Raw genomic sequence first — 25,921 nt, 5'->3', positions numbered from 1 at the left:
AAATAAAAAATTCACTATCATTATCACTAACATTAAGTGCTGATTATTAAAAATTGTCAAAACAACTTGTGCCCACTAACTGACTTAATGCCAGGTATGGTGGGACAGGCCTAAAATCCTGCCTTCAGAAGGGTGAGGCAGGAGAATTGCCATGAGTTGAAAGGTAACCTCAGTGTGCTGGCTGGTTTTATGTCACCTTGATTCAAGAGTCATCTGAGAGGAGGGAACCTCGACTGAGAAAAGGCCTCCATAAGATCCAGCTGTAGGCATTTTCTTAATTAGCCATTGGTGGGGAGGACCCAGCCCATGTGGGTGGTGTCATCCTGGGTTGTGGTCCTGGGTTCCATAAGAAATCAGGCTGAGTAAGCCATGTGGAGCAAGTCAATGAGCAGCACTCCTCCATGGCCTCTGCATCAGCTCCTGCCTGCAGGTTCCTGCCCTCATCACTTCTGATGAACTGTTATATGGAACTGTGAGTGAAACAAACCCTTTCCTCCCCAGTTGCTTTTGGCCATGGTGTTTCATCACAGCAACAGTAACCCTAACTACGACACTGATATATAGTAAGACCCTGTCTCGGAGAAAAACAAAAAGATACTTGTTAACACAGCTTTTAAAAAGAAAGAAAAAAAGAATCCTAAGTAAATCCATTTTTTTTTTTGATTACTAGAAACTTACCAAGAAACCTGAATCTTAATTTCTTATCTGTGCTCTTCTGCCTACAAGGATTTATGCTAAGAAACATTTTACACTCCATTAAGTGCGCCAACTCTGAAGTCATCTAATCACCTCTGTTTAGTACCTGCTTACTAACAAGACCACAGTGCTTGCTCTAAACTACAATTAACAGTGCCATGTAAACTGACCTCATTTCACAGGAACACTTTTATTTTCTATTTATTTATTTATTTATTTTTTTGAGACAGGGTTTCTCTGTGTAGCTTTGCACCTTTCCTGGATCTCACTCTGTAGACCAGGATGGCCTTGAACTCACAAAGATCCGCCTGCTTTTGCCTCCCGAGTGCTGGGATTAAAGGCATGTGCCACCACCGCCCAGCCATAAGAACACTGTTAAGTAATGGGTATTTTAGCACAAATATTTTTCAACTCATGCAACTTGCCTTTTAACACTTCCATGAATAAGACAATTATTAATAACCCTGAAGCTAACTCTAACTTCTATCTGTTGAGATTAGCTGCCAAACAAGTTTTTAAACAGACAGTCCTCAACTCTTTTCAGCATCACAGTGATGTAAACACAGGTCCATACCCAGTTTTCACTTTCAAGAGAGCACTCAGGAAGTTACATGGACACGCAGGGCTTCATGACAAACTGGGCTTTGAGCTAGGGAGTATCAATCTGAGCCCATTTAAGGTGAGCTAGCTGAGCTCTGAGCCTATCAACACACACCCTGTATAAACAAGTGCCTGATTAGTCATATGGTCCTTTCTCAGAGATTTCTTTCAATTTTAAGTTCACTTTCTCCTGTTTGTGTTCTGATATAATCAGGAAGTAAAACCTCCCTAGAGCATTCTACTGTCCCAGTCATGGTGGCAAAATAAACAGCATTGACTTACCTTGAGAAGTTCAATGAGCCTGCATAATGCCTTCACTGAGGTTTTGGTCATAGGCTTCTGCATGGACATGTAGAGATTCATTGTGGTTTTAATAATGGTGCTAATACTATAAGCATATAAGAAGCCCTACAAAAGAAAATAAACACTGAGTGCAAGCACACAGATTTCATTCAGACTTCGTTCTCTATGTATGTCTGCATACCAATAACCAGTATTTCTCAAGTCTCTCTGATTATTTTATGTGTGTGGGAATTGTATGTCTGTGCAATGCATGCACACAGTGGCTGCAGAGGCCAGAGTAGGTGCTGGATCTCTTGGAAGTGGTGTTCTAGGCAGCTGCTGGGATTAAACCTGAGTCCTCTGGGAGAGCAGCTAGTGTTCTTAACCTCCAAGTCATCTCTCCAGCCACTCAAAGTCCCTTTTAAAGTCAATTCTTAAAGAGTTAGAAATACTCTTCTGGACAAAATACCACACTGAGTTTCAAAGCAGCCCTTAATAGTCCCCTGAACTCTGTTGATGCAGTGAATACCAGCTTTTAAGTCTTCACTTAAATAGTAAAATCATGTCTACATGCCAGGGACATAGCTAATAACTCACCCTCATCTTAACTGCTGGGGAGAGAATAGATCCACCTGCTGACACTCAGCAGGGAGCCAAGGACTAAGGAGCCAGAAACTGAAAACTCAGGGGATTTGCTTCCTTCATGCAGACACACAAAGGAATTTCTGAGCACCAAGCCACCACCCACCTTCCTCTCTGCGTGGACCACTGGTTCTCAACCTGTGGGTCACACAGGGGTGGCACACCAGATATTTACATTATGATATATAACAGTAGTAAAATTGCAGTTATGAAGTAGCAACAAAAATGTTATGCCTTTTGGTCTGCACAATGAGGAACTGTGTTAAAGGGCTGAAGTATTGGGAAGGTTGAAAACCACTGGCCTAGACCAATTCCCACAGTATGTATCTGTGTGCTCATCAGCCTTCTCTCCATCCAGCCCAAGAACAAGATCACATTCTCTCTTCCATTCTGTTCATGACGGAGCACATAAGTCTTCTGAGGCTTTAAAGTGTTTTTTAAATGCTTCTAAGCTCAGAGAAACACGAATAAATATATATTTAAATTTATGTGTACACATGTGCAGGTGTCCACAGAGGCCAGATGAGGTCAGTGGATCTGCCAGAACTGGAGTCACAGGTGGTTGTGAGCGGCCAATGTGGGTGGTGGAATCTCAACTCAGGTCCTCTGGAAAAGTAACAAGCTCTTTTAACTGCTGAGCTGTTTTTCCAGCCCATCATATGTTTTTAATTTAAACCTCCAAAGGGTTTAAAAGCCCGTATTTTTTCTTCAGTTTCTTTTTAAATTAAAACAAAATTTTATACAATATTTTGATCATGTTTTTCCACAAATATCACTACACTCCCCTAGTTCTCCCCAGATCCTCTCCACTCAACTTTATGCTCTCTCTCCTTCAAATTAAAAAAAAAAAAGTCAAATATCCTACACACACACACACACACATACACATACACACAGCAAAAACAAAACAAACCACAGAGTCTGTTTTGTGTTGGCCAACTACTGGGCCCAGGACCTGCCCTGGAGTGTGGGTGACATACCCAGTGACACTCCACTGGATGAACTGACTCCCTTTGCCAGCAGGTATCAACAGCAAACAGCTTCTTGGCTAGGGGTGGGATCCCGTGTCCACTTTCCCATCTCAGTGCTGGGACTCCCTCTGAGGGGGGAATGTACAGGTCTCATGTGTGGTACCATATTCTCTAGTTAATTCTCCTAGTCTAGTTTCCTCTTTATCAATCCACAACACTACATTCTATTTCCTCTTCCTTGGGAGGTCCTCTCCCGTCCCCCACCTCTACCCCAGCCCCTGTACCTGACTTCTGTGGTTATTCAGACTGTAGGACACATACTGGATGTTTAAAGCTAGCATCCAAATATAAGAGAAAATACACACAATTTGTCTTTTGGGAGTCTGGGTTACCTCACTCACATAGTTTTTTTTCTAGCACCAATCATTTATCTACAAATTTCATTTTTCTTAACAGCTATACAACAGTAATATTCTATTGTATAAATGTGCCACATTTTCATTTCCATTTTTCTGTTGAGGGTCATCTAGGGTATTTCCAATTTATGGCTATTATGAATAAAGCAGCAATGAACATAGATGAGCAAGCATCTCTGCAGTAAGTCCTTATTCCCAACAGTGGGATAGCTGGATCTAGAGGTAGACTAATTCCCAGCTTTCTGATGAACCATAGTGATTTTCATAGTGGCTGTACAAGTTTGCACTCCCACCTAGCATCCTTGCCAGTACAAAGGATAGCATCCTTGCTATCATTTGTTTTATTATCTTGGCCATTCTGAACGGGGTAAGATAAAATATCAAAGCATAGCTGGTCTTATGTTGAGGTCTTTCATGCATCTGTAGCTGAGTTTTGTGCAGGATGACTGCTATGAATCCATTCTCCTCCTTCTACATGCAGCTAGCCTGTGACCAGCACCATTTGTTGAAGATACTCTGCTTTTTCCAATGTGTATTTCTGGCTTCTTGCTCAAAAATGAGATGTCCATAGGTGTGATTATGTCTGGGTCTTAATTTGTTTCCAATGATCAATGAATCTGTTTTTATGACAATACCATGCCACTCTTATTATCACAGCTCTGTAATATAACTTGAAATCTGGCATGGTGATACCTCTGGCAGTTTTTATTATTCAGGATTGTTTTAACTGTCCTGAGCTTTTTGTGTTTCCATACGAAGTTGAAGATTGTTTTTCAAATTCTGTGAAGAACTGCATTGGAATTCTGATGGGAACTGCACTGAATCTAAATATTGCTTTTGGTAGAACGGCCATTTTCACAAGGTTAATCCTACTGATCCGTAAGCATGGGTAGTCTTTCCATCTTCTCATGTCTTCAATTTCTTTTCCTTGGTGTCTTTAAAAGTTTTTATTATACAAATCTTTCACTTGCTTGGTTAAAGTTATCCCAAGACACATATTTTTCGAGGCTACTGTAAAAGGTACTGTTTTCCTTATTTTTCAGTATGTTTATCATTTGTAAATAGGAAGAGTACTAATTTCTGTGGGTCAACTTCGTATCCTGCTACTTTGCTGAAAGTGTTTATCAGCTGTAGGTGGAGTTTGTAGGGTCTTAACTTTGACTCCTCCTGTCTTATCTATATCCCCTTGGCCTCCTTCAGTTGTTTTACTGCTCTAGGTCAGACTTCAAGTAGTCTACTGAACAGGTGTAGAGAAATCCTTATCTTATTCCTGGTTTCAGTGTAAATGCTTTGAGTTTCTCTCCATTTAGGTTGGTGTTGGCTGTGGGTTTGCTGCACATTGCCTTTATTGTGTTGAGGTATGACCCTTTATCCCTAGTCTCTCCAGACTTATCATGAAGAGGTGCTGGATAGTGTCAAGGCCTTTTCTACATCTAATGAGATGATCATATGGTTTCTGTCTTTCAGTCTGTTCATGTGGTGGATTACATTTATTGATTTATGCATACTGAACAATCCATGCATCCCTGGGTATGAGGCCTACTTGATCATTATGGATAATCTTTTTAATGTATCGTTAGATTCAGTTTTTTATTGAGAATTTTTGAATCTATGTTCATAAGGGATATTAGTATACAACTTTCTTTTCTTGTTGGGCCTCTGTATGTATCAGAGTCATAGTTCCTGGGATTTACTTTATGAATAAGTTGAGGAGTACTGGTGTTGATACTTCTTTGAAGGATTGGTAGAACTCTACCAACTGGTGCTGAATCCGTCTGGCCTTGGGATTTTTTTGGTTGAGAGACTTCATTAGAGGTTATAAGTCTGTTTAAATAGCTTATTTCATCTTGACTAAACTTTGGTAGGTTGTAAAAAACAAACAAAAATTCATTCATTTCTTTTAGGTTTTCCCATTTGGTAGAATACAGATTTTTAAAGTATGTCTTATGATTCTCTGAATTTCCTCAGTGTCTATTCTAATCCCCATCCCGCCTCATGTCTAATTTTATTGATTTGGATTCTCTCTTTCTGTCTTTTATTTAATTTGGCTAAGGGCCTGCCAGCCTTCTGCCTAATCACAGGTGAGAAAGCACTATCCCAGGAATAACTATGGCTGACTACCAGAGTGGTGCTCCACATGTAGTGACAAATGTGAGCTTCCCTAAACCACACAGCTTCGTGCTGAAGAGATGTGCTCAGCTTAGAGAAGGAATAAATGTTCAGAGGACAGTGTCCTGAGAAAGTGGCGTGAGACTGAGGCTATGGCATACATATGTCTTACCTTGTCAGCTAGAGGACTATCACTTTAGTGCACACTGGGGCAAGTTAAAAGAAAAACAAGAAACAACAAGCATCTAAGGCAGGAGAGAGAAACCCTCCCCTTCAGTGGGAGTCTTGAAGTGTGATATTCCCAGTGCCACTATCAACCCATTCATCTTTACTGTTAACAACAGAATAATGACATATTAGAATGACTTTCCTATTAAGAACCATTAGGAAAGCCAGGTGACACGCATCGAAACTCTGTGGAAGGTGTCAAAGAGCTAGCAAGACCCTAGGGAGCGAGTGGTCAAAAGCTGGGAAGAGAGAGACTGAGAGCAGTGAGCCTGACACCTGGAGCTGCTTCTCCAGAGCCTCTGCCTCAGAGGCCCCTGTTAAAAACAGGAAACACAGGGAACAAGGGCAGACACTGGTTCATGGCTCAATGAAAAGACAAATGTGGGGGGCTAAGGAAACGGCTCTGTGAGCAAAGTACTCACTAGACAAGCACAACGACCCAAGCTCAGATCCCAGCACCATGAGCAAAGCCAGGCAAGGTGGCACTTGTCTATAATCTAGCCCAAAGTCAGGCATCTCCCAGCGGGCTTGCTAGTCAGCTGGTCCAGCTGCAACAGTGAGCTCCAGGTTCAGTGAAAGACTGTCTCAAAGAATAAGGTGAAGAGTAACTGAGGAAGACATCTAATATCAAGTTCTATCTTCCACACGCCCACAGAAGCAAGCACACCCACAAATGGACACACATGTGTACATGTACACACACACACACATACACTCTTAAGCAAAACTAGATGGAGGGAAAATATACACTGCTTACAGGAGATACACACTTCATTTAAGAAGCTAGAAAGGCTGCATATAAGGATCAGTAAAGGCACACTATGTAGACATTAGCTAAAGAAACACTGTGCAACTGTGTTAATATCATCACACAAGAGATCAACTAGAGATCAACACGGACAACTGCTTCCTAGTATGGAAGGTGCTCCGAGAAGTGAACCCCAAGCTTTCCATATGCTCAGCACATGCTCCAGCTCTAAAATACATTCCCAGTTCCCAAGTAGACACTCTTAATGAAAAACAAAAAAAAGTCCCATCACTGGGAAGATAAACAATTCTAAACAGTATACACTTAACATAACAAAATAGAAAACAAAACCTGGTAGAACTATAGATATTATTTGTAGACAAACCCACAAAATAGTGGGACATTCTCACCAAACTCTCAGTAATTAGGGAATACAGACCAAACCATTAATAAAATCTTGTCATGTCCAAATTCTACAACTGACAAACGCACACAATCCACTCTAAACTGCACATGGGATATTTATCAAAGCTGTAAAAGCCAGGTATCTGCCAGCTTCAAAACAGTGAAATCACCTTAAGTGCTGTAAGTCAATAACAGAAAGATGAAGAAGGCAGGCCTGGTGAGAGGGCTCAGCAGGTAAGGGTGCTTGCTGCCAAGCCTGACAACCTGAGTTCAATCCCTGGGCCCCAGGTGGTGGAGGAGAACCAACTTCCACAAGTTATCCTCATTTCCACTTGGTACCGAGGCACCTTAAGTGTATGTGTATACACACACACACACACACACACACACACACAAGATAAATACATATAATTAAAAATAGTAAAGATAGCCGGGTGGTGGTGGAGCATGCCTTTAATCCTAGTACTCGGGAGGCAGAGCCAGGTGGATCTCTGTGAGTCTGAGGCCAGCCTGGTCTACAGAGCAAGATCCAGGACAGAGAAACCCTGTCTCAAAAAACCAAAAAAAAATTTAATTAAAAAATAATAATAATAGTAATAATTAAAGATAAAAGAAATCCTCATGTATCTGGAAAGAAAGACGTATCTTTTGTTGTTGCTGTTTTTCAAGACAGAGTTTCTCTATGTAGCCCTGGCTGTCCTGGAACTTGCTCTGTAGACCAAGCTGGTCAGACTCACAAGAGATCTACCTGCCTCTGCCTCCTGAGTGCACCACCACTGCCCAGCTTAAAGGAGTGCTGTTTAAATGGCTTAGCAGTTAAGGGCAGTTGACACCAAGCCTGATGGCCAGAGTTTGAGCATCAAGACCCACGTGATCAAAGGAAAGAACAACTCCCACAGATAGCACTCTACTTCCAAACACACAATAAATAAATACACATACAACCAAATACACAATAAATAAATACATTTAAAAAAACTTAAAATTCAAAAATTAGTTACAATAAAAATGTTGATATATTTTGAACCAAAATGATAAAAGTACAAAACTTACAGGATATAGCTAAAAAGTCCTGCTTAAAAGGAAATAGCTTTGAATAGCTATATGAAAAAAATCTAAGTAGTCCAGATCAAATACAAGCAAATCAATTTTTGTGGTTCTTAAAATGTTTTCTTTTTTAAAAATGTTTAATTCTCTTTGTGTGTATGCATGGATTAAACAAACATAAATGCAGCTGCCTAAGGGGCAGTGGCATTGGATCCCCTACAGCTGGAGGTATAGGTGGTTGTAAGTCACCATGTGCCTGGAATCAAATCTGGGTCCTCTGCAAGAGTTCAGCATCTCAGCCGGGTGGTGGTGGCGCACGCCTTTAATCCCAGCACTCGGGAGGCAGAGGCAGGAGGATCTCTGTGAGTTCGAGGCCAGCCTGGTCTACAAAGTAAATTCCAGGAAAGGCGTAAAACTACAGAGAAACCCTGTCTTGAAAAACCAAAAAAAAAAAAAAGAAGTTCAGCATCTCTTACCTACTGAGCCATCTCTCCAGCCCCTCAATTTATTTGAAATATAAAAACATATCCCTCCCTTTCACAGCTGTGTCCAAGTGTAACCTCTGTAAATTAAATTCAAAGAAATTGCACCCAAAATATTCTAAGTAAGAAAATGCAACTACCTGTATAAAAACATTACATCTATTGGTGAGGTCTTCAGCAAATTTATCCATCCTTTGCTCTTTAGATAACATAGACTCCATTTTCATCATCCATGAGCTCACAAAGACGTAGTAAGACTGCACATCTCTAGCAAAGGAAAACATTGAGGTTACTCAGAACACAAACAAAAATAATTTCCATTTCTTCATCCTGACAAAAGTAAAAGCGTTCCTTCCAGCAGGAATGGTATGTCTCTGGCCTTCAAAAGAAATCCTATATGCATATGTAAATTACTAAACCTACAGATATTTACTGAGTGCCCATTCAAGCCAGGCACTAATTCCAGTACTGAGAATACAACAGATGAAAACTCCTGGCTTCATAAGCTTATATTCTAGAAAGGAGAGTTGTATAATAAATCAATAACTAAAGGCAAAAGAATTTTAAAATGTCTGGTAATACATGCTTTTTGGGGAGTGGGGGGATGGACCAGAGCCTGGAGTAGTTGTATAATTTTAAATAGGATGATCAGTGTAGACCTGTAGTCTGGATGATTTTGAGCCATGATGTGAACCAGATTGGTAGTGAGATGTGCAAACATGTCAGAGAAGAGAATTTAAGGAGTGTGAGTAACAAGTACAGACATCCCAAGACTCTGGGAAAGCTTTCCAGCTTGTTTAGGTAATAACAAACACCCAGTACGGCTGGAGCACAAAGAGGAGGGTGAGAGCAGAACAGCAGGTCAGAGGTGGGGGTGGGGAAGGGTCTGGGGACAGCCTTGTGGAAAGCATGAACTTCAAGTCCTCAAGGGACGCCACTGGACATGAATGGCCATTGACTCTAGCTGGTTTGAAAAGGATCGCTATCACTTTGGCGGACATGGTGACAATAAGCCACGGTGAGGTAACACCTATGGAACAACTGTAGCAATACGGGAGAAAGAACATCTTCAATGAGAGTAAGAACAGTGGATGTAGGGGCTGGAGGGATGCTCAGCAGTTAAGAGCACTTCCTACTCTTGCAAAGAGTTCAGTTCTCAGCACCCACATGGCAGCTCACAACTGGAGTTCACAACTCCAGCTCCAGGGGATCAGATACCCTCTTCTGGTCTCAGTGGGAACCTACACATATATGGCACACACAGTCAGACACATATAATTTTTTATTTTAAATCATTTTTAAATTAAAAAAAAAGTAGAAGCAGCCAGAATCTGAATTTAAAAGCTAATGTGAATGCTCACACTATGCCAATCACTGTTTAAGCTTGACACAAATTAGCTCATTCAAACCTCACATTAACCTTATGTAGCAGTTAGAACACCCAGGCCCTCAGCAGAGGACTTCAAGCAAGGTACAAATACACCAAGCCCCATGCCCGTCACTGGGGGCTGAAAGCATCCTTACCACTATCATTTGACTCCCCTGTCCAGTTAAAGCATGCGCCTTGTCATGTACCCACGTTACAGGTGCTCCACTCCCGTCTGTCTCAGTCACACAGTACAGGTCACATGTTAACTAAGTCTGATTCCTTACCATTCAATACCTCCTCTTCCCTGGGAAACCTTTAAAAGTAGACATCCCGTGCTCTGTCTGAAAGGACTGCAGCCTCTTACACTTCAGGCCCCTGCAGTACTGGCTGCATGTTAATAATTCTCCTGCCTGAAGAACCTTTCAATTCAGTGGTCCTACCTCTCTGTTCCTGCCCACCCTGTGGGTCTCTCCCCTTCTTTCCCTAAAACCTAACTATAGGGACTATGCTCTCAATTTTACAGAAGATGAAACTGCCACACAAAGTAGCACGCCCACATCACACAACTCATAAACAGTGGAGTCAAGATTAAGCCCCAATCTGGGCCCCTTTCCCATCACAAGGCTCAAGAACAAATGCTGATCCTGTCTACTACTCAGGATAAACCCCAGCAGCAAACAAAAGGCAGAAAGACAGGACAGGAAGGAGGGAGGAGGAAGGAGGACGGTAAAGAAACAGGAAAGGACAGGACTCACTGTCCAATGTTTGGCAGGCATGTCACATGGAAACTGAGGCAAAAAAAAACAACAATTCTGACCATGGTAATACATAATCAAAAGCACTCAATCAGCCTTAGGTAAGACACTGTGGATGAAGCAGAGGTTTCTGTCAGTTCTGCTGCAAGTCTTACAGCCAGATGGCAGCTTATCATTGTCTCTTCAGGATAAAAAAATTGAAACTGCTTCCAGTTTTAGCTTATTTTGTTGTTGAGGGAGGGCACGGGGGTAGTTTTGTTTGGGAAGGGTCTGGCTGTGCAGCCCAGGGTGGCTTTGAACTTTTTATGTAGCCCACATTGGCTTCAAACTTGCTGTCCTGGAATTAAAGGTATACACCACCATACCTGGCTGCTTCAAATTTTGAAAACCATATTGACAGAATATAAATGGGCAAGCGTCTTACCAATTTGTTAGCTCCATTTTCAAGTATAAATGGGGAAATATTAAAGAAAAAACAATCCATTACCCAGTAAAAAGTAGTATCAATATCTACACATCAACTTGAAGGGGTCACAAAGGCTCATTGCTCTAGCCCTCAAAGGCAGTTCTTTTCCGGTATCAAAATGGATCCACAAATAGTAAAAATGTTTTTACTTTTTTACTCTGGACTGGAGTGTCAGGGGCACTGATGGCAGGAAGCAGAGAACAGTCCCCTAGCTCCCTTGAACTATCTTCAGACAGCTGTCACCTTACAGATTTCTCTCAAGTGACAGGACCAGCCCACCCCCACGTTTCATGTCATTATGGTGAATTTTAGGTCTCTTTCGCTCAACTGCAAGGAAAACTAAAAAATGGCCATCCTTCTAGACCATGAAGCTCTTATACTGACTTTACAGGAATATGTTGAAACAAAAAAGCTTAGGGGTAGCTGGAGTAGTGGAATATTCCTTTAATCCTAGCACTAGAGAGACAAGAGGAGGTAGATGTCTCTGAGTTCAAGGCTAGCCTGTTCTACATGATGAATTCTAGAACAGTCAGGGCTAGGTAGAAAGACTATCTTGAAAAAAAAAAAAAAACCTAATCAAATAAAAAAGCTGAAGGGTAAAAATTTGCCAGGTAAGGGGTCTTGGAAAAGAAAATATTCAATTTCCACCTACAAAAACTTCCTTCCCACAGCCTGTTGGGCTCCCAGCCATCCACACTGTCTACACGCCACACAGAGACACTGATGTGTGAGCTCACCAAGTTCACTTCTCTAAGCCTAACTCTCCACATCTATGAGAGCTGGGGTGAATAGCCAAGAGAAGCATGTGACACTTCAGACTTAAGAGCCGGACTATGTGGCTCTGCCATCTGCTATTAAAACGTCAACAAATCTAATCTCTGTATTCTAGGTTCTCATAAAATGGCAATACCAGGAGCATCTACTTTACAGGGTTTTCTTATTTATTATTCCTTATGGATGAGACAGGCAAAGTTTCTGAAAATTCCTGGCTTACAGTAAACACACCTTAAACTAAGTTGTGTTTATTATTTCTTACCTATGAAGATGGAGCAGGGCTACATGACTTGGTGTTCTTACAGTCTTTCGTGTAATGCCTGCTATAGCGTGCAAAGGTCTACTACAATGCTGGGAACTATCATAGTTATTATCTGTCATCTTCCCTTCAAAGTATCGTTTAGCCTTCTGGAGCCAGAGAGTTTAAATCTACTCTATCCTGATGCTGAATGCCTCTTCACATTCAGAGACACACCACATTTTGCCTCAGATTTCTCTAAAGGTTGAAGACTCCTTATGGCTTAAAAAGAGAAGACAAGTTTCCCAGTCCCTCTAATACCATCAATCTAGCTCTACACTACAAGACACTACAGCTTGTAGCCCTCTTCAAACCTTAAAACCTCCTGAGTTCCATCTCTAGCAACACATACACACGACAGACAGAGACAGACGACAGACAGACAGACAGACAGACACACACACACACACACACACACACACACACACACACACACACACACACACGTACCCTCCAAACACCAGCTAACCAGCTATAATCTAAAAAGAAGTCAGTGCCATTGAGCACAATGGCACACACCTATAGCCCTAATGCCTAGGAGGCTAAAGCAAGAAGAGTACCAGACTTTGAGGCCAGTCTAGGCTGCACAGAAAATACCAACCCAGACAGCAAGGTCCTGTCTTGAAGGGAAAAGGGGAAATTCAGTGAAATTCTGGAAGCACCAACTCCTTGGTGGAGCTAAGTCTGTAACCTGGGCACTACTTGTTAATACAATCCAAGTGTGGACTAGCATTTTAAACAACTCCATCAATCTAAAAGAATGGCAAACTTCTATGAATTAAAATTCCAACAACTTTTTTTATTTAACATACTGCTATTAAAACCTGGTATCTGTCTTTCTGCTTAAATCCATGTCTTTAATCTAAATGGAAACATTGTCTCCCCAATTCTGTTTCAGGGCACAGCACTGCTGGTACTTGCCCTGAGTAGACCTGCATAAATCAGCTCTCTTCATCCACTGACCTATGGTTAAGCACAGGGCACAGAGTCCTCAGACAGCTTAAGGGCTCTCTGGAATGCTGGACGTTTGTCTTCCTCTCCCTTGTGCAGCAGAGGCCCAATTTTACCAAATCACCTATTTCTTTCTTTCTTTTGTGAGGGTGGGGGGTTTCAAAACAGGGTTTCTCTGTATAGCCCTGGCTGTCCTGGAACTCGCTCTGTAGACCAGGCTGGCCTCGAACTCAGAGATCTACCTGCCTCTGCCTCCTGAGCGCTGGGATTAAAGGCCTGCACCACCATTGCCCTGCACCAATCATCCATTTCCGTTGACGGTGATAAGATGCATGACCAACACGAAGCCAATGACAGAGTCCCAGAGCATTCCAATTAAACTATATCCAGGTTAACATGTTAGCAATGTACTCAAACTAGAATAGTTCATTACTAAAGCTGAGTGATGGTAAACATTGGCACTCTTCGTACAATTTTCTGTTTTATGCATTATTGAAAGGTACACAGTAAAAGATTAAAAACACACAAATAAAAGGACTGGGGATACAGCATGGGGATACACTTGCCTAGGACTGCACGAGGTCTTGGGTTCAATACCTGGTATCATTAAGTAAATAAAAAGGTAAATCTCAGAAGAAAAAAAAAAGTTGTCTTTCTAGAAGCAGGACTGAATTACAGGAAAGACTTGAGCTACAGAAAATTACTTTTAAATTTTAGCTTTTGGGACTTTTGATTATCTGCACACATTAACTCTCATAAAGCATAAATTAAAAATAGTTCTAGCCTGGGAGATGGCTCAACAGGGAAAGGCACCTCCACCGAACCTGACACTCTAAGCTTGACACAGGGATCCAAGCAGGTGGAGAAAACACACAACAAATAGTTTTAAAAAGAAAAGGGAAAATCAAAGTTCTTAGAAAGTCAACCTGTGGGCTGGAGAGCCGGCTCACTGACTTGCCACACAGCCGGAGGACCAGAGTCAGGATCCAAGCACTCACCACCCACACGGGAGAAGAGGCAACTCCTGCAAGCTGTCCTGTCTTTTACACATGTATACCTAGACACTCTAAATAAATTATACATAGATATAAAAAAACAAAGACTCATCTGGAGACTGTACAACGTGGTCTCTTAGTATGCACACTTCATCTTGTGACAAGTACTTTCTATACAAGGTATCTAAACACTTCCTTTACAGTTGTTTTATAAAACTTACTTGGTAAGTGACTGAGCTTTCTGCTGTAGGAAGGTATCCCTGTGAATTTTAATGGCTTGAAGACTTTTTCTGTCTAGAAGTTTGGCAGCTGCTGGCATTTTATGAATCAGAAAATTATCAGGAAACCAAATAATATTGGCAGTTAAAGTGATGGCTGGCACCTGAAATAAAGGGAAAAGAGAAAATTATAGAATGCAGGTCCAACAATAATGTGCTTAGTAGTGTTATAATACACTGCGAATGAGTTCAAGACAAAGTAACTACCAAAATCTCAATATTTTACAAGTCAAGTATCTTTTCCCCAAGTGTCTTATTGTAGAAAGAATGAAAGCATTCCTCCAGTTGGTGGTAAGTATAACTTTATTCTGACTAAATATTAACACACACACAGATTTCACAGTAATTAATAATATATAAAAAGCAAAATGAAATTCATCCCTTCATGACTTTATTGCCAGGTCATATTAATAAAATACTAGAAGAAAAACAATCTTAAAGACAGCTAAGGTCTCGTGGTCTGTTATTATTTGATAGTACTACACACAAACTAAGTTTCAATTCTGAAGCCAAGTCATATCATGGAAATAGCACAAATGAAGATCAACAATGTAAAATGTTTCTACTTTACTGGTAAGAAAGAGGGCAAGAGGAGAAAACAAAAGGAAGAGGAAGGCAGAGTCATGTCAAAAGTACTAACAGGATGTCAATGTGACCAGGGCGTGCGTATGTAAGGTGCACTTCTGCAATGCCAGCACTGAGGAGGCTGAGGCAGAAGGACTGCTGAGACTGAGGCCAGCCTGTGCTACACAGCAAGACCTTGTCTCAAAAATAAAGCAAACAGAAAGTTAATACACACACACACACACACACACACACACACACACACACACACACACGTACACACGTTCATATGAAATGCAGTTATTTTCATTTACCATATTGCTCATTTGAAGAATGTTTGCACTCTAAAACAACACTATCACTGCTTTTATTTTTTGCATGTATGTGTGGTATGCATGTACACCTTTTCGTGTGTGTATACACACAAGTGTGCACACGTGTGTATTGAAGCCCATGAGTCCCCCTCCACTGTTCACCTCATTCATCCCGAGTTCTATGACACATGCTAGTTTGTATCCCTAGCTCAGCAAGACATCATCTCTGCCTTCCCAGTGCTGGACTGAAGGTGGGCTGCCATGTTTACATGACATTCAGTGAGTTCTGGGAACCTGAACTCCAATCCTTACGGTGTACTGCAAGCACTAATCCATGATGCCATGATGCCTCCTCCCCAGCTCTACTGTTTTTTTTTAAACACAGTTACATTTCATAAAAGGTAACTTGTTCTTTTTTAATTAACAACTTCTTAGCACTTTTAGATAACTAGCTTTATCAAAATTTACATCACAAATTGAAAACAGAAAGTTTCAAGTTCTTACCTTCTTACAAATGTCCAATAAAGACTTATAAAACTTTTTATCAACAGTTCGAAAAATCTGAAAGTGCAGTACAAAGAGCCCACAAATCCCAACATACTTGTCTCTCTGGTCAATTTCAGAAGGTTCACCTTATAAAGGAACAACATAAAATACAACAAGCTGGTTGAATCAGGCGTTTAAGGAAATCCAAACTTGATAAAAAACTCAAACACAAAATTTACATTACCAAGTTTGGCTTCCACATTTGCAAAAATTGAGCGAATGCTATGTGCAAATTCTTCCGCAAAAGTGCTATTTTTCGACACAGATATTCCTCCATTGAGAGAATCAAACTGCTGTTCAATACAAGCCTGCACAGGAAACATTTGAAGAGAAAATTCAGACTCTCAGTAACAAACTACCAAACACCTAGGTAAGGTGAACTGCTTTTGTACTCATTTTAACTACAAAACTGGGTCTCATGCTCTTTAATATCTAAACGCTGTGATGGGGTGTGTGTATGTGCTGACAGTGAGTGCCATCATCCGGCACTCAAACCCCAACTGAAGAGATCCAAGTAAAGCTCAGAGAGGAATAGAAGAAATCACTGCTCATGTACTGGAAAAATTTTTTTTTCTTTCCCTTTTTTGTGGGGGGTGGGAGGGAGAAAGGATCTATGTAGACCTGGCTGTCCTAAAACCTGCTATGCAGACCAGGCTGGCCTCGATCTCAAAGATCTGTGTAGATGAATTTCTAAACAGTCTTATTAAGTAAGAAACACAGAGCCAAATATAGGGGTAAAAGCCACAGAGATCAGGGAAATAGTGAGAGTCACCAGCTTACCTTAGCTCACCATGTTGCCATAGCTTCCCAAGAGAGAGCTACTTCCTGTCTACTCAGGCTTTTATTGCCTTGCTGTTCTGCCCTCTCATTGGCTCTCAGCCCAGCCACCTCACTTCCTCATCACTGCCTGTCTGTACAGGCCTCCAGGTCTCTATGGTTGGTACTGGGATTAAAGGCGTGTCACTGCGCTTGGTTGTTCCCTAGTGTGTCCTTAAACACACAGAGACTCTGCTTGCCATGTGATGGATTAAAAGCGTGTGCTACCACTGCCTGACTTTTGTTTATGGCTGGCTATGTCCTCTGATCTCCAGGCAAACTTTATTTATTAACATACAAATAAAATATCACCAAAGATCTGCCTGCCTCTTCCTCCCAAGTGTGTTCCACCACATCAGCTAAAAGCATTTTCAAAATTGTATATGTACAAGTGTAATGCCTGCATGTATGTCTCTGTACTGCATACATGAACCGCCTACAGAGGGCAGAAGAAGGTGTCAAATACCTTGCAGCTGGAGTTACTGATGGTTGTGAGCCAACATATGGGGGCTAGGATCTCTCCAGCTGCAACATCATTTTTTAAAGAGTACCCTTTAGGAGTATCCATCCATCCATCCATCCATCCATCCATTTACTTTATAATTACTTTCTTAGCATTTCTTCCTCCCTCCCCTTTTGGGCAGGGTCTCACTCTGTAGCCCAAGCTGTCCTCAAATTTATGAAATCTCCTGCTTGAATTTCCCAAGTGCTAGGAGATAATGGGCATGACCCACAATGCCCAGCTCCTAGCATACTATATGTAGAAATGTCCCCAGGGAAAAAAAAAAAAAAGAGCAAAAATAACTACATTTAACATCTAAGAGATTAATAAACTCATTTGAGGCCAATCTGTTCAAACTGTGCTAATGTAAAACTAAGCCTAATTCTGAAGCAGACAAAAGAGAACACAGTATCATTTCTAGCAGGACACCACCCATCAGTACTGCTGAGGTACTGCCTCTGTGTTGTCAATACATCGAGGAACTAAGAAGTATCATGTTTCCAAGTGATTTTAGTTCATTTCAATTTAGAAGGTATTATCTGTGCACATTCACTGAGTGTACAGGAATTGACTAAGCTTTTGTGTTGTTTTGCTTTGGGTTTTGATTTGTTCCTTGCAGGCCTGGGGATTACATCTAGGACCCTGAGCATGCCAAAGAAGTGAGTACCCTACCACTCAACTGCATCCTCAGCCCTTCAGACTTTTTAATCTTAAAATCTAAATCTAGAAGCTAGTAACAAACATAATATTTAATGCAAATTACTATGTCTTAGATTTTAAAGTCCTTAGATTTTTGTCTTTATTTTCGAGATGGGGTCTCATTCTGTATCTCAAGGTGACCTAGACTTCACTCTGCACCCCAGGCTGGCCTTGGAGTCTTGGACAGCTTCCTGTGTGCTGGGATTACAAGGGTGCATCACCATGTCTGACTCAGTTTTATATTTTTGCATAGTTTAATTAAAAAACCCTCTTTGAAAGTAACTTTTCATTTTGTTTACTATTAGATACTGAGTTATACTTTAATATACTAATAATGAAATTTTTTTATAAGCCAAAGCACTTTCTAAAGGAAAGAAATTTGAAAGTGTTCTACAAAAGTGTCCCACTGTAATTCTGAGCTGCACCAACCTCCACTTACCTGGAATATCATTCCATCAAGTAACTGTCCTTCCAGCTTCAGTAAGAACTTTTCAAGTGGCTTTAATTTTTCTTCCTGAATCCCAAATTTTGAAGGGTTGTGATGGACAGACTTCAGTAACCTTGTAGGAGATTTAAAGAAAGATCTTACATCTATCTAATAAATTCTTAAAAGCTAAACATATTCCAAGAAACTAAATTTTGTATTTATTATTCTTACTTGGCGCTCCACACTGGAAAATGTGAATGGAGCAATGCCAATAAAATTTTCATGCTTTTTTTAAACCATCTTATATTCAGTTGCTCTGTATAAACCAAGCATTTAGTGACTACTTATAAACTGAATAAGAATTTAAAAGAATGTTCCAGGGTATGTAATAAGATGAAATGAAATGCAAAGCAAAAATTTCCACTTGAACAGAGAACCCAATGGGGAAAAAAATGTAACCATTCTATAACATGTTGAGAATGCTCACTTATATCAAGCTTATAAAAACCCATCTAAAAACGGGGCTGACTGTCTTCATGAAATTACTGGACATGACAGTGCTGGAGAATTATTTCAGTGATTAGGAGTTGAGCTGCTCTTGCATAGAAAACCCATCATCAGGTGGCTCACAACAGCCTGTGACTCTGGCTCCAGGGAATCCAACTCCCTCTTCTGGTCTCTCTAGGCACACACACCCATGTGCAGACATACATGAAGACAGGCAGACACAAACATATACACACAAATAAAAAGAAATGGTGGACACGAATTCCTTTTCAACATAGATCCCTAGGTCTTGCTAAGAATATAAATAATCTGCATTTGTTTAGTTTTTACCATGAGCCATACAAACTATTGAAAATATTAGTTGGCGTACCTTTTGTACATAGTCCAGTGGTCTTTCAGTGTCACATGATTATCAATAATTTCATCCAGGGTAAGCAAAACTGTTAGCAGTTCTCCCAAGTGCTCATACATAGTCTGTCAAAAAACCTTTAATGATTATCATTTAGTCACTAGTTAGAAGTCTCATGTGAACGTTTAAAGCAAAACACGTTTGGGTTCATTATTAAATTAGTGAAAAGAGGCATCATTGGGTTTACTAACTACAGATCTGAGCTTCAAATGGTACTAGCCTACACAGAGTATATTTTACCTCATATTCCTTCTGTTATTGTGACACTGTAGATGTGTTCACTGACAACAGAAAATCTGCAGTGGAACACTACTGGGAAAAACTACAAGTGCCAATTCATAGTAAGAGCTGCCTTGTCAACTACACAGACAGAAGGGAACACAGAAACAGGAATGGGGATGCTAGCATTATCATACTTCCTAATCACACAAATTCCAAAGTCAAATAGAAAATTAACTTTTACCTGAAAATGAACTCCAGTTGTCTCTATAATTTTGGGTCCTATCCTATAATAAAATAATACCCAAGTTACAAAAAAAATCCTTTATGGTCACAGTTCATTCTAAATTCAAGAATCAGTACAAGAGCAGAAACTCTTTGAATTGCAGTATGTATTTATCTTAAAGTAGCAGGCAAGACCATGTCTGGGCTACCCCTGCTGTGCTCCATTCATGAGTCAAGCCCTGACAACTGGCCAGAGACCTGAGTTTTTTAAACCTAAAGGATGTACCTTGGCATAAAAAGTAAGAGGAAACAAACTTGATGAATCATTACAATTTCTCAGTTACCAACTATCATCTTTTTACTCTATCAACACTGGTACCTGGGAAAAGACCTTAAGAACAAGTCAGACTCATTAAAGCATTAAAAAAAGCATTAAAGCAATGCATCAGGCTTTTAGGGCTTTACCACACTTACTTCCTACAACTTCCTTAATACATGCAGTACTTATATATCAAACTACATATAAAGTATTCCAGAATACAGAATGCACATTTAAAATTGAACTAAAAAAACTTTAAATATTATCTTTCTATAGCAGGACTAAGGAAGAGAGTCCTCAGGATTCCACCCAGAGTGTGGGGCGACCACTCATTTGCATTGAGTGTGGGGGTGTGGGGCAACTACTCATTTGCATTGAGTGTAGGGGTGTGGGGGGACCACTCATTTGCATTGAGTGTAGGGGCATGGGGCGACCACTCATTTGTATAGTGTGGGGTGACCACTCATTTGCACTGAGTATGGGGGCGTGGGGGGACCACTCATTTGCTCTGAGTGTGGGAGCATGGGGGTGTGGGGCAACCACTCACTCACTCCGCTCCTCACATAATGATCACTTGGGTGAAAAGCCAGAATACACCAGTTGATTAGAAGCACATCAAGCGAAGTAGAACGTGTACCTCACCCACTTATAGACTATGACACAGATGGTACAATGGACTGGCGACCACAAAGAACAGTACCAAAGCTGCCATGAGATCTTGGGAATGCCACCTCTGGGTCTTGGCTCTCATTAAAGTGTGAGTCATATTCCTCAGCAGTGTACAGCAGATGAAGAGAAATTAATACAAAGAACTGATCAAGTGTTAGATATAATTTCTGGTGATAAGAACAGCAAGGGCACCATGAAAATTTGGTCAGTTTTCTTAATTTCGGGGACATCTCACCTGGAAGATCATAAGAATTTTAAGTTCTTTTTCAGTGTAGACTGCCTACACTGGCTCCATCCCCAAGACTGTGTAGTTTAAGAAAAATCACATAACCATTAAATGTATGCAGGAAAAAAAAACACACTACTTGTAAACTAATTCTCTATCAGCTTTTTTCTATCATGAAACTTCTTTAAAATTCTTGGGCCAACACTCTCACACAGACAGAAATCAGGTTCATGAACTTAGTGAAAGCTGCATTTCCTTAGTGTATAAATACGCACATTTAAAAAAAGGAATACACATCTTCAGCAGTATCTAGACATCCTAAGTGTACATACTTAGTAAATAAATGAATAAAAAGCTATTTCAAATAATTACTTTTCCAAAAAGTTCTTCCTGCTATTTTATAAAAACCAAAACAATTCTAAAGTGCATTACTTGTTGCTGATATACAGAGCAGCCAATTGATGGATGACATTCATCACCACTTCATAGCACCTGGTAACAAAACAGGACAGCTCCTGAAATGACAAGATGAATGCACATTACAGGGCTGAATGTTTCCAGTCAGCTCTCCAGCTGCCTGCAGCAGACTTAGAAGCCCTCAAGCAATCAATCAGCACTTCTCTCGCCTCCCGCACACCTCTGTGCCCTGCTTTTCACCACCCCATCTAAGCCGACTGTTTGAGTCAACTCATGCAGCTCCTAAACCGCAGCGACAACTCACCCCTTCCCTGTAAGGTAACGAAGATAGCAATCTCCACTAGTCACTAAACTGCTTCATTTGTTATCTTTAATCACACAGACGTAGCTTGGCACACATCAAGTGTAACAGCACTTACCCCAAAGACGTTTATCAATAATCATTAATTCAGATCTACTGTGCCCAGACCTGGAAATTTGTTTACAGGAGCTCTCAACTTTTAACTTTACAGAACCAATTTCCACCTGAAATACTTAAAACCTTATGAAATTTTCTTCTGTTCTAAACTGTAAACCTTGAGCAAGACTTTTTGTGGCTTTTATATACTAGTCTCCCTCAGCACCAAGAGCAGTTTCACACATGCATGCACAGAAAACACACACATGCATGTGTATACACACACACACACACAGCTCACCAAACACATCAGATGAACTCTGGACAGTGAACTTTTTACACAGTTACTAGTGAGAGACCTATACACAATCTGAAGTCTTTGAAAGTAAAAATAATGTGTAATTTTTTTAAAACGGGTTTTTGCTACATAGGCCAGACTACTCTTCAACTCAGTATCCTAACTCAGCCTTCTCAGTGCTTAGAGTGCTATGATACAGGCATTATCAATGTGCTAAATATCAGGTTTTAACTTCAAACAGCTCATTTTACATTGGTTGTTAAACTTCTGAAGGTTAAACGATAGCAGGAAAATAAAAAACACAGACACAGCAAAAAGGCAGAAATAAGTGCAGATATAGAAAGATTCCCTAAGACAGAAGTAGAACAAATCAATTAGAAGATTGTCAAGTGGTATAAAAAAGCAAATCCAGATACACCCACTTGTCACTTTCCCTCAGATACTTTAGAAACATTATTAGCTCGCTCAGCTGTTTTACAGACACCAAAGTGTTCTCGGACAACCAATATGGCTAGCGTGCAACTAAACAAGGCTCCTGTGGGAGCAAGCTTCTGCATTAGTTCTCCCGGGTGTGTGTGTGTGTGTGTGTGTGTGTGTGTGTGTGTGTGTGTGTGTGTGTGTGTCAGAGTTTATAGTAAAAGTATTAAAAAAAACTGTTTCTTTTTCAAGTATGTATGTGTATGCCTGTGTGTAGGTATGCACATGGAGGCCAGAGGCATCGGATCTCTAGAGATGAAGTTTCGTGTAGTTGTAAGACCCTGATAACCAGTGTAAGGAACTGAACTGGGGTCCTCTGGGAAAAAAGTATATGATCTTAACCAATGAACCAAAAGGAGCTCTCCGCACAAAAAAAAAAAAAAAAAGTTTTTAAATTTTTATCTTACTTTTTATGTGTATGGTCTCATCTACATGTATGTCTGTGCACCAAGAATGCCTGGGGCCCAAACCAGAAGAGGGAATTGGGTCCCTCCAAAATGGAGTTATAAACGTGGGTGTGTGTTGGGAATCAAACCCCAGTCCTGTGGGAGGAGCAGCCAGTGCTCTTCATGGCTAAGCATCTCTCCAGTCCCCCAAACACATTTTTAAACTTAAAAAGATAAGTTGTCCATAAATCAAAGTATACAAATTCCATAAAGACAATCTATTAAAACAATTTTAAACAACTGTTCACATCTCTCGATGTTCCCCTAAAATCCCTTAGAAACCATTCAAGAGTTACGATCTCCTACACTATAACCCCATGCTAAGTAACTGTTTCACTCTCTGAGTACAAGCCCTCAGCATTGAATGTTTCAGAACTTTTCAATCATGTGTAATCTTTATGCAAAATTATAAAGAGAAGACTCAGCCAGGCATAGTAATGCACACCTTGAATCTCAGAATGTGAAGAGGCAGAGGCAGATGAATCTCTTATAAGTTTGAGGCAGCCTAGTCTACATAGTGAGCTCTAGAACAGCCAAGGCTACCTCATAAGACCCTGTCTCAAATAAATGAATCAATGGCTCAAGAGAAAGTAAAAAAAAGTAGTTACCTGTAAGAAGGAAACGAATCTCCCCATCTGAATCTGGCAGTCCCCTTCCACCATGCTGGAGTCTGCAGCTTAAAGAGCAGTGTGAGGTTTAGTTCAGTGTTTATTTAAATTCAGCCACAGAGACAAACAGTTCTTTCACTAGTGCACAGGACCAAAAACACTGGACTTTTACACAGAAGGGGAAAACAGCATGGTCATAAACTATATACACCTTCAAACAGCCACACCTCACCACCAAAAGTGGTCCAGTCACAGGACTTTCTCACTGATGAAATAACAAACACCAGTCCTAGAGAATTTGCTGCCATGACTCCATTTTTCACTTGTTTAACCAAACCAGTGAAGCAACGAAAAAACTGAATGCCAGGGGCTGGAGAGCTGGCTCAGCAGTTAAGAGCACTTGCTGCTTTTCAGAGGACCCAACTTTGGTTCCCAGCACCCACACAACACAAAATAAATAAATATTTAAAAATTTTGAATGCTTGTTTTTCTACATGTTCTATAACCATGTTAGTTCAAGAATGGTCTGCTAGCTTTTTGCTCACTTTAGCTTCATAATAGGTAGCAATGATTGCAATTCTAAAATTTTAACTTACCTCCTTCACCATAGAACAAAAGACCATTGTAAAACTTAGTTTCAGCCTGTTTTAAAGAAAATTAAAATAATTTAAAAGGTTGCTTTCAAATCCTATGCTCTCTTAATTCTCTAATAACATACTACATCACTTAAATATATTTCAAAAACTGCTTTCCAATGAATTCAGCTTCTCTTTAAAGTAACGAGGATAACTACTGTCACTAAAAGCTAAGCCTGATCCTTTCAACCTTTACCTCGTCATCTGACCACCCTCATTATCACACATCTTCCCACAAGCTCAGTCAGCAGTCACAGACTATAAAAAAGGGGAGAGGAAAATGATGAAGTTCACTTTAGCTTCATAATAGGTAGCAATAAATGAATGTCTATCTAAGTTCAGTGGCTCCAAATACATATAAAAAGTTTAAACTTAAAAAAAAAAGCTAGGAGGTGGTGGCACACGCCTTTAATCCCAGCACTTAGGAGGCAGAGGCAGGTGGATCTTTATGAGTGCGAGGCCAGCCTGGTTTACAAAGTGAGTTCCAGGACAACTAGGGCTACACAGAAAAAACCCTTTCTCGAAAACCCAAAAACCAAGGGGGGCATGGGCAGGAACGTCTGGATAGCCAGCACACACAACAGATGTGCTACTCAGGAGGTATGCAGACCTAGGTTAAAACTGTTCCTATTAGTGATTCCACTGTAAGCCCCAACTTTTCCACCTGTTCCTTACCTGCTGCTGCCATCCTAAGCATTACAATGTAAGTAAGTACTCAATGAATGCTAGGATTATTAAGTACTCCTTACTATCAGGACTGCTGTTATTTTAAGTGGGTCAGTATTTATTGTACACTGCACAGATAAAAACCCAAATATGCTTTTAAATGATCTTAAAGAATATAAACAATTACCTCATATTTTAATTTCTTGATCTCACAACAAAGTGCAGCATAAACAGTGATGACTTTGTTTAAGACCTAGTTTTATAAATAAAACAGAAAAAAGTAAATTGTAACTAATGAGAGCATTTTTTGAATGCACTTTAGGTTTAGGATAACATACCTTGTTTTCAGTCTTTATGAGTTCCAAAAGGGAGGATTGTTCATAAGGCAGAAGCTACAAAAACAAAGGAAAGGAATATTGCTAAATTTGGAGAAAAAACAAATCACTGCAAATGTAAATACATAAAATGAGATTAAATGGATTACAGTTAAGCCTGTGTTAGAGCCTACATTCAGCATTAGCATCAACTCAAGTATTATGTTCCTGATCACCTCAACAAAGGAAGCAAAGTGCAACACACTAGAGGGGAAACAGCCTCAACACAACACAGTGCACTCTACTAGTTCCAGCTGTGCTCTAGGACAGAGGTGGCCGATGGTGGGAGTACAGTAAGAAAACACTGACAGTGAGCTCTAGCCTTCTGGAAAGTGTTAGGCAAGCATACACTTAATAAGATGTTGTAACCAAAAGGGCCAAACTTAAGTAACTACAAAACAGAACACTGGGGCTGGAGAGATGGCTCAGTGGTTAAGGGCACTGACTGCTCTTCCAGAGGACCCAAGTTCAACTCCCAGTACCCACATGGCAGCTAACAACTGTTAACTCCAGTTCCATGGGATCTGGTATCCTCACACATACATGCAGGCAAAACACCAATAAAATAAAAATGAGTAAGTTTAAAACAAACAGAACACTGAAGAAGCTCAGAAACAAAATACAGTGCAGGCACTTTTATCATCTAATG

The 25,921-nt window shown here is 40.4% G+C and overlaps 1 protein-coding gene across 3 annotated transcripts in view; it reads right to left on the bottom strand.

Annotated features, from left to right (window-relative positions):
- Washc4 (WASH complex subunit 4) overlaps positions 1-25,921 on the bottom strand; it is a 59,339-nt gene that overhangs the window by 28,099 nt on the left and 5,319 nt on the right. For 2 of the 3 annotated variants that reach the window (XM_052752904.1, XM_052752905.1), the window contains exons 3-15: positions 25,237-25,290; positions 25,086-25,151; positions 24,194-24,239; positions 23,598-23,665; positions 21,387-21,469; positions 19,760-19,802; positions 19,258-19,361; positions 18,393-18,513; positions 16,121-16,244; positions 15,895-16,022; positions 14,456-14,616; positions 8,767-8,893; positions 1,579-1,704 (exon numbers count right to left, since the gene is read on the bottom strand). In XM_052752904.1, the coding sequence (XP_052608864.1) occupies positions 1,579-1,704; positions 8,767-8,893; positions 14,456-14,616; positions 15,895-16,022; positions 16,121-16,244; positions 18,393-18,513; positions 19,258-19,361; positions 19,760-19,802; positions 21,387-21,469; positions 23,598-23,665; positions 24,194-24,239; positions 25,086-25,151; positions 25,237-25,290 (1,251 nt within the window). Of the gene's footprint in view, positions 1-1,578; positions 1,705-8,766; positions 8,894-14,455; positions 14,617-15,894; positions 16,023-16,120; positions 16,245-18,392; positions 18,514-19,257; positions 19,374-19,759; positions 19,803-21,386; positions 21,470-23,597; positions 23,666-24,193; positions 24,240-25,085; positions 25,152-25,236; positions 25,291-25,921 lie in introns of those variants that run through there. The other variant, XM_052752906.1, reaches the window with a different exon arrangement.

The sequence above is a fragment of the Peromyscus californicus genome, unplaced genomic scaffold (assembly GCF_007827085.1).
Source record: "Peromyscus californicus insignis strain IS unplaced genomic scaffold, ASM782708v3 Scaffold_24__1_contigs__length_46423439, whole genome shotgun sequence".
NCBI classification, from domain to species: Eukaryota; Metazoa; Chordata; class Mammalia; order Rodentia; family Cricetidae; genus Peromyscus; species Peromyscus californicus.
The sequence above is the reverse complement of the archived record's forward strand: the minus strand, read 5'-3'. Positions and strand labels throughout refer to the sequence as shown.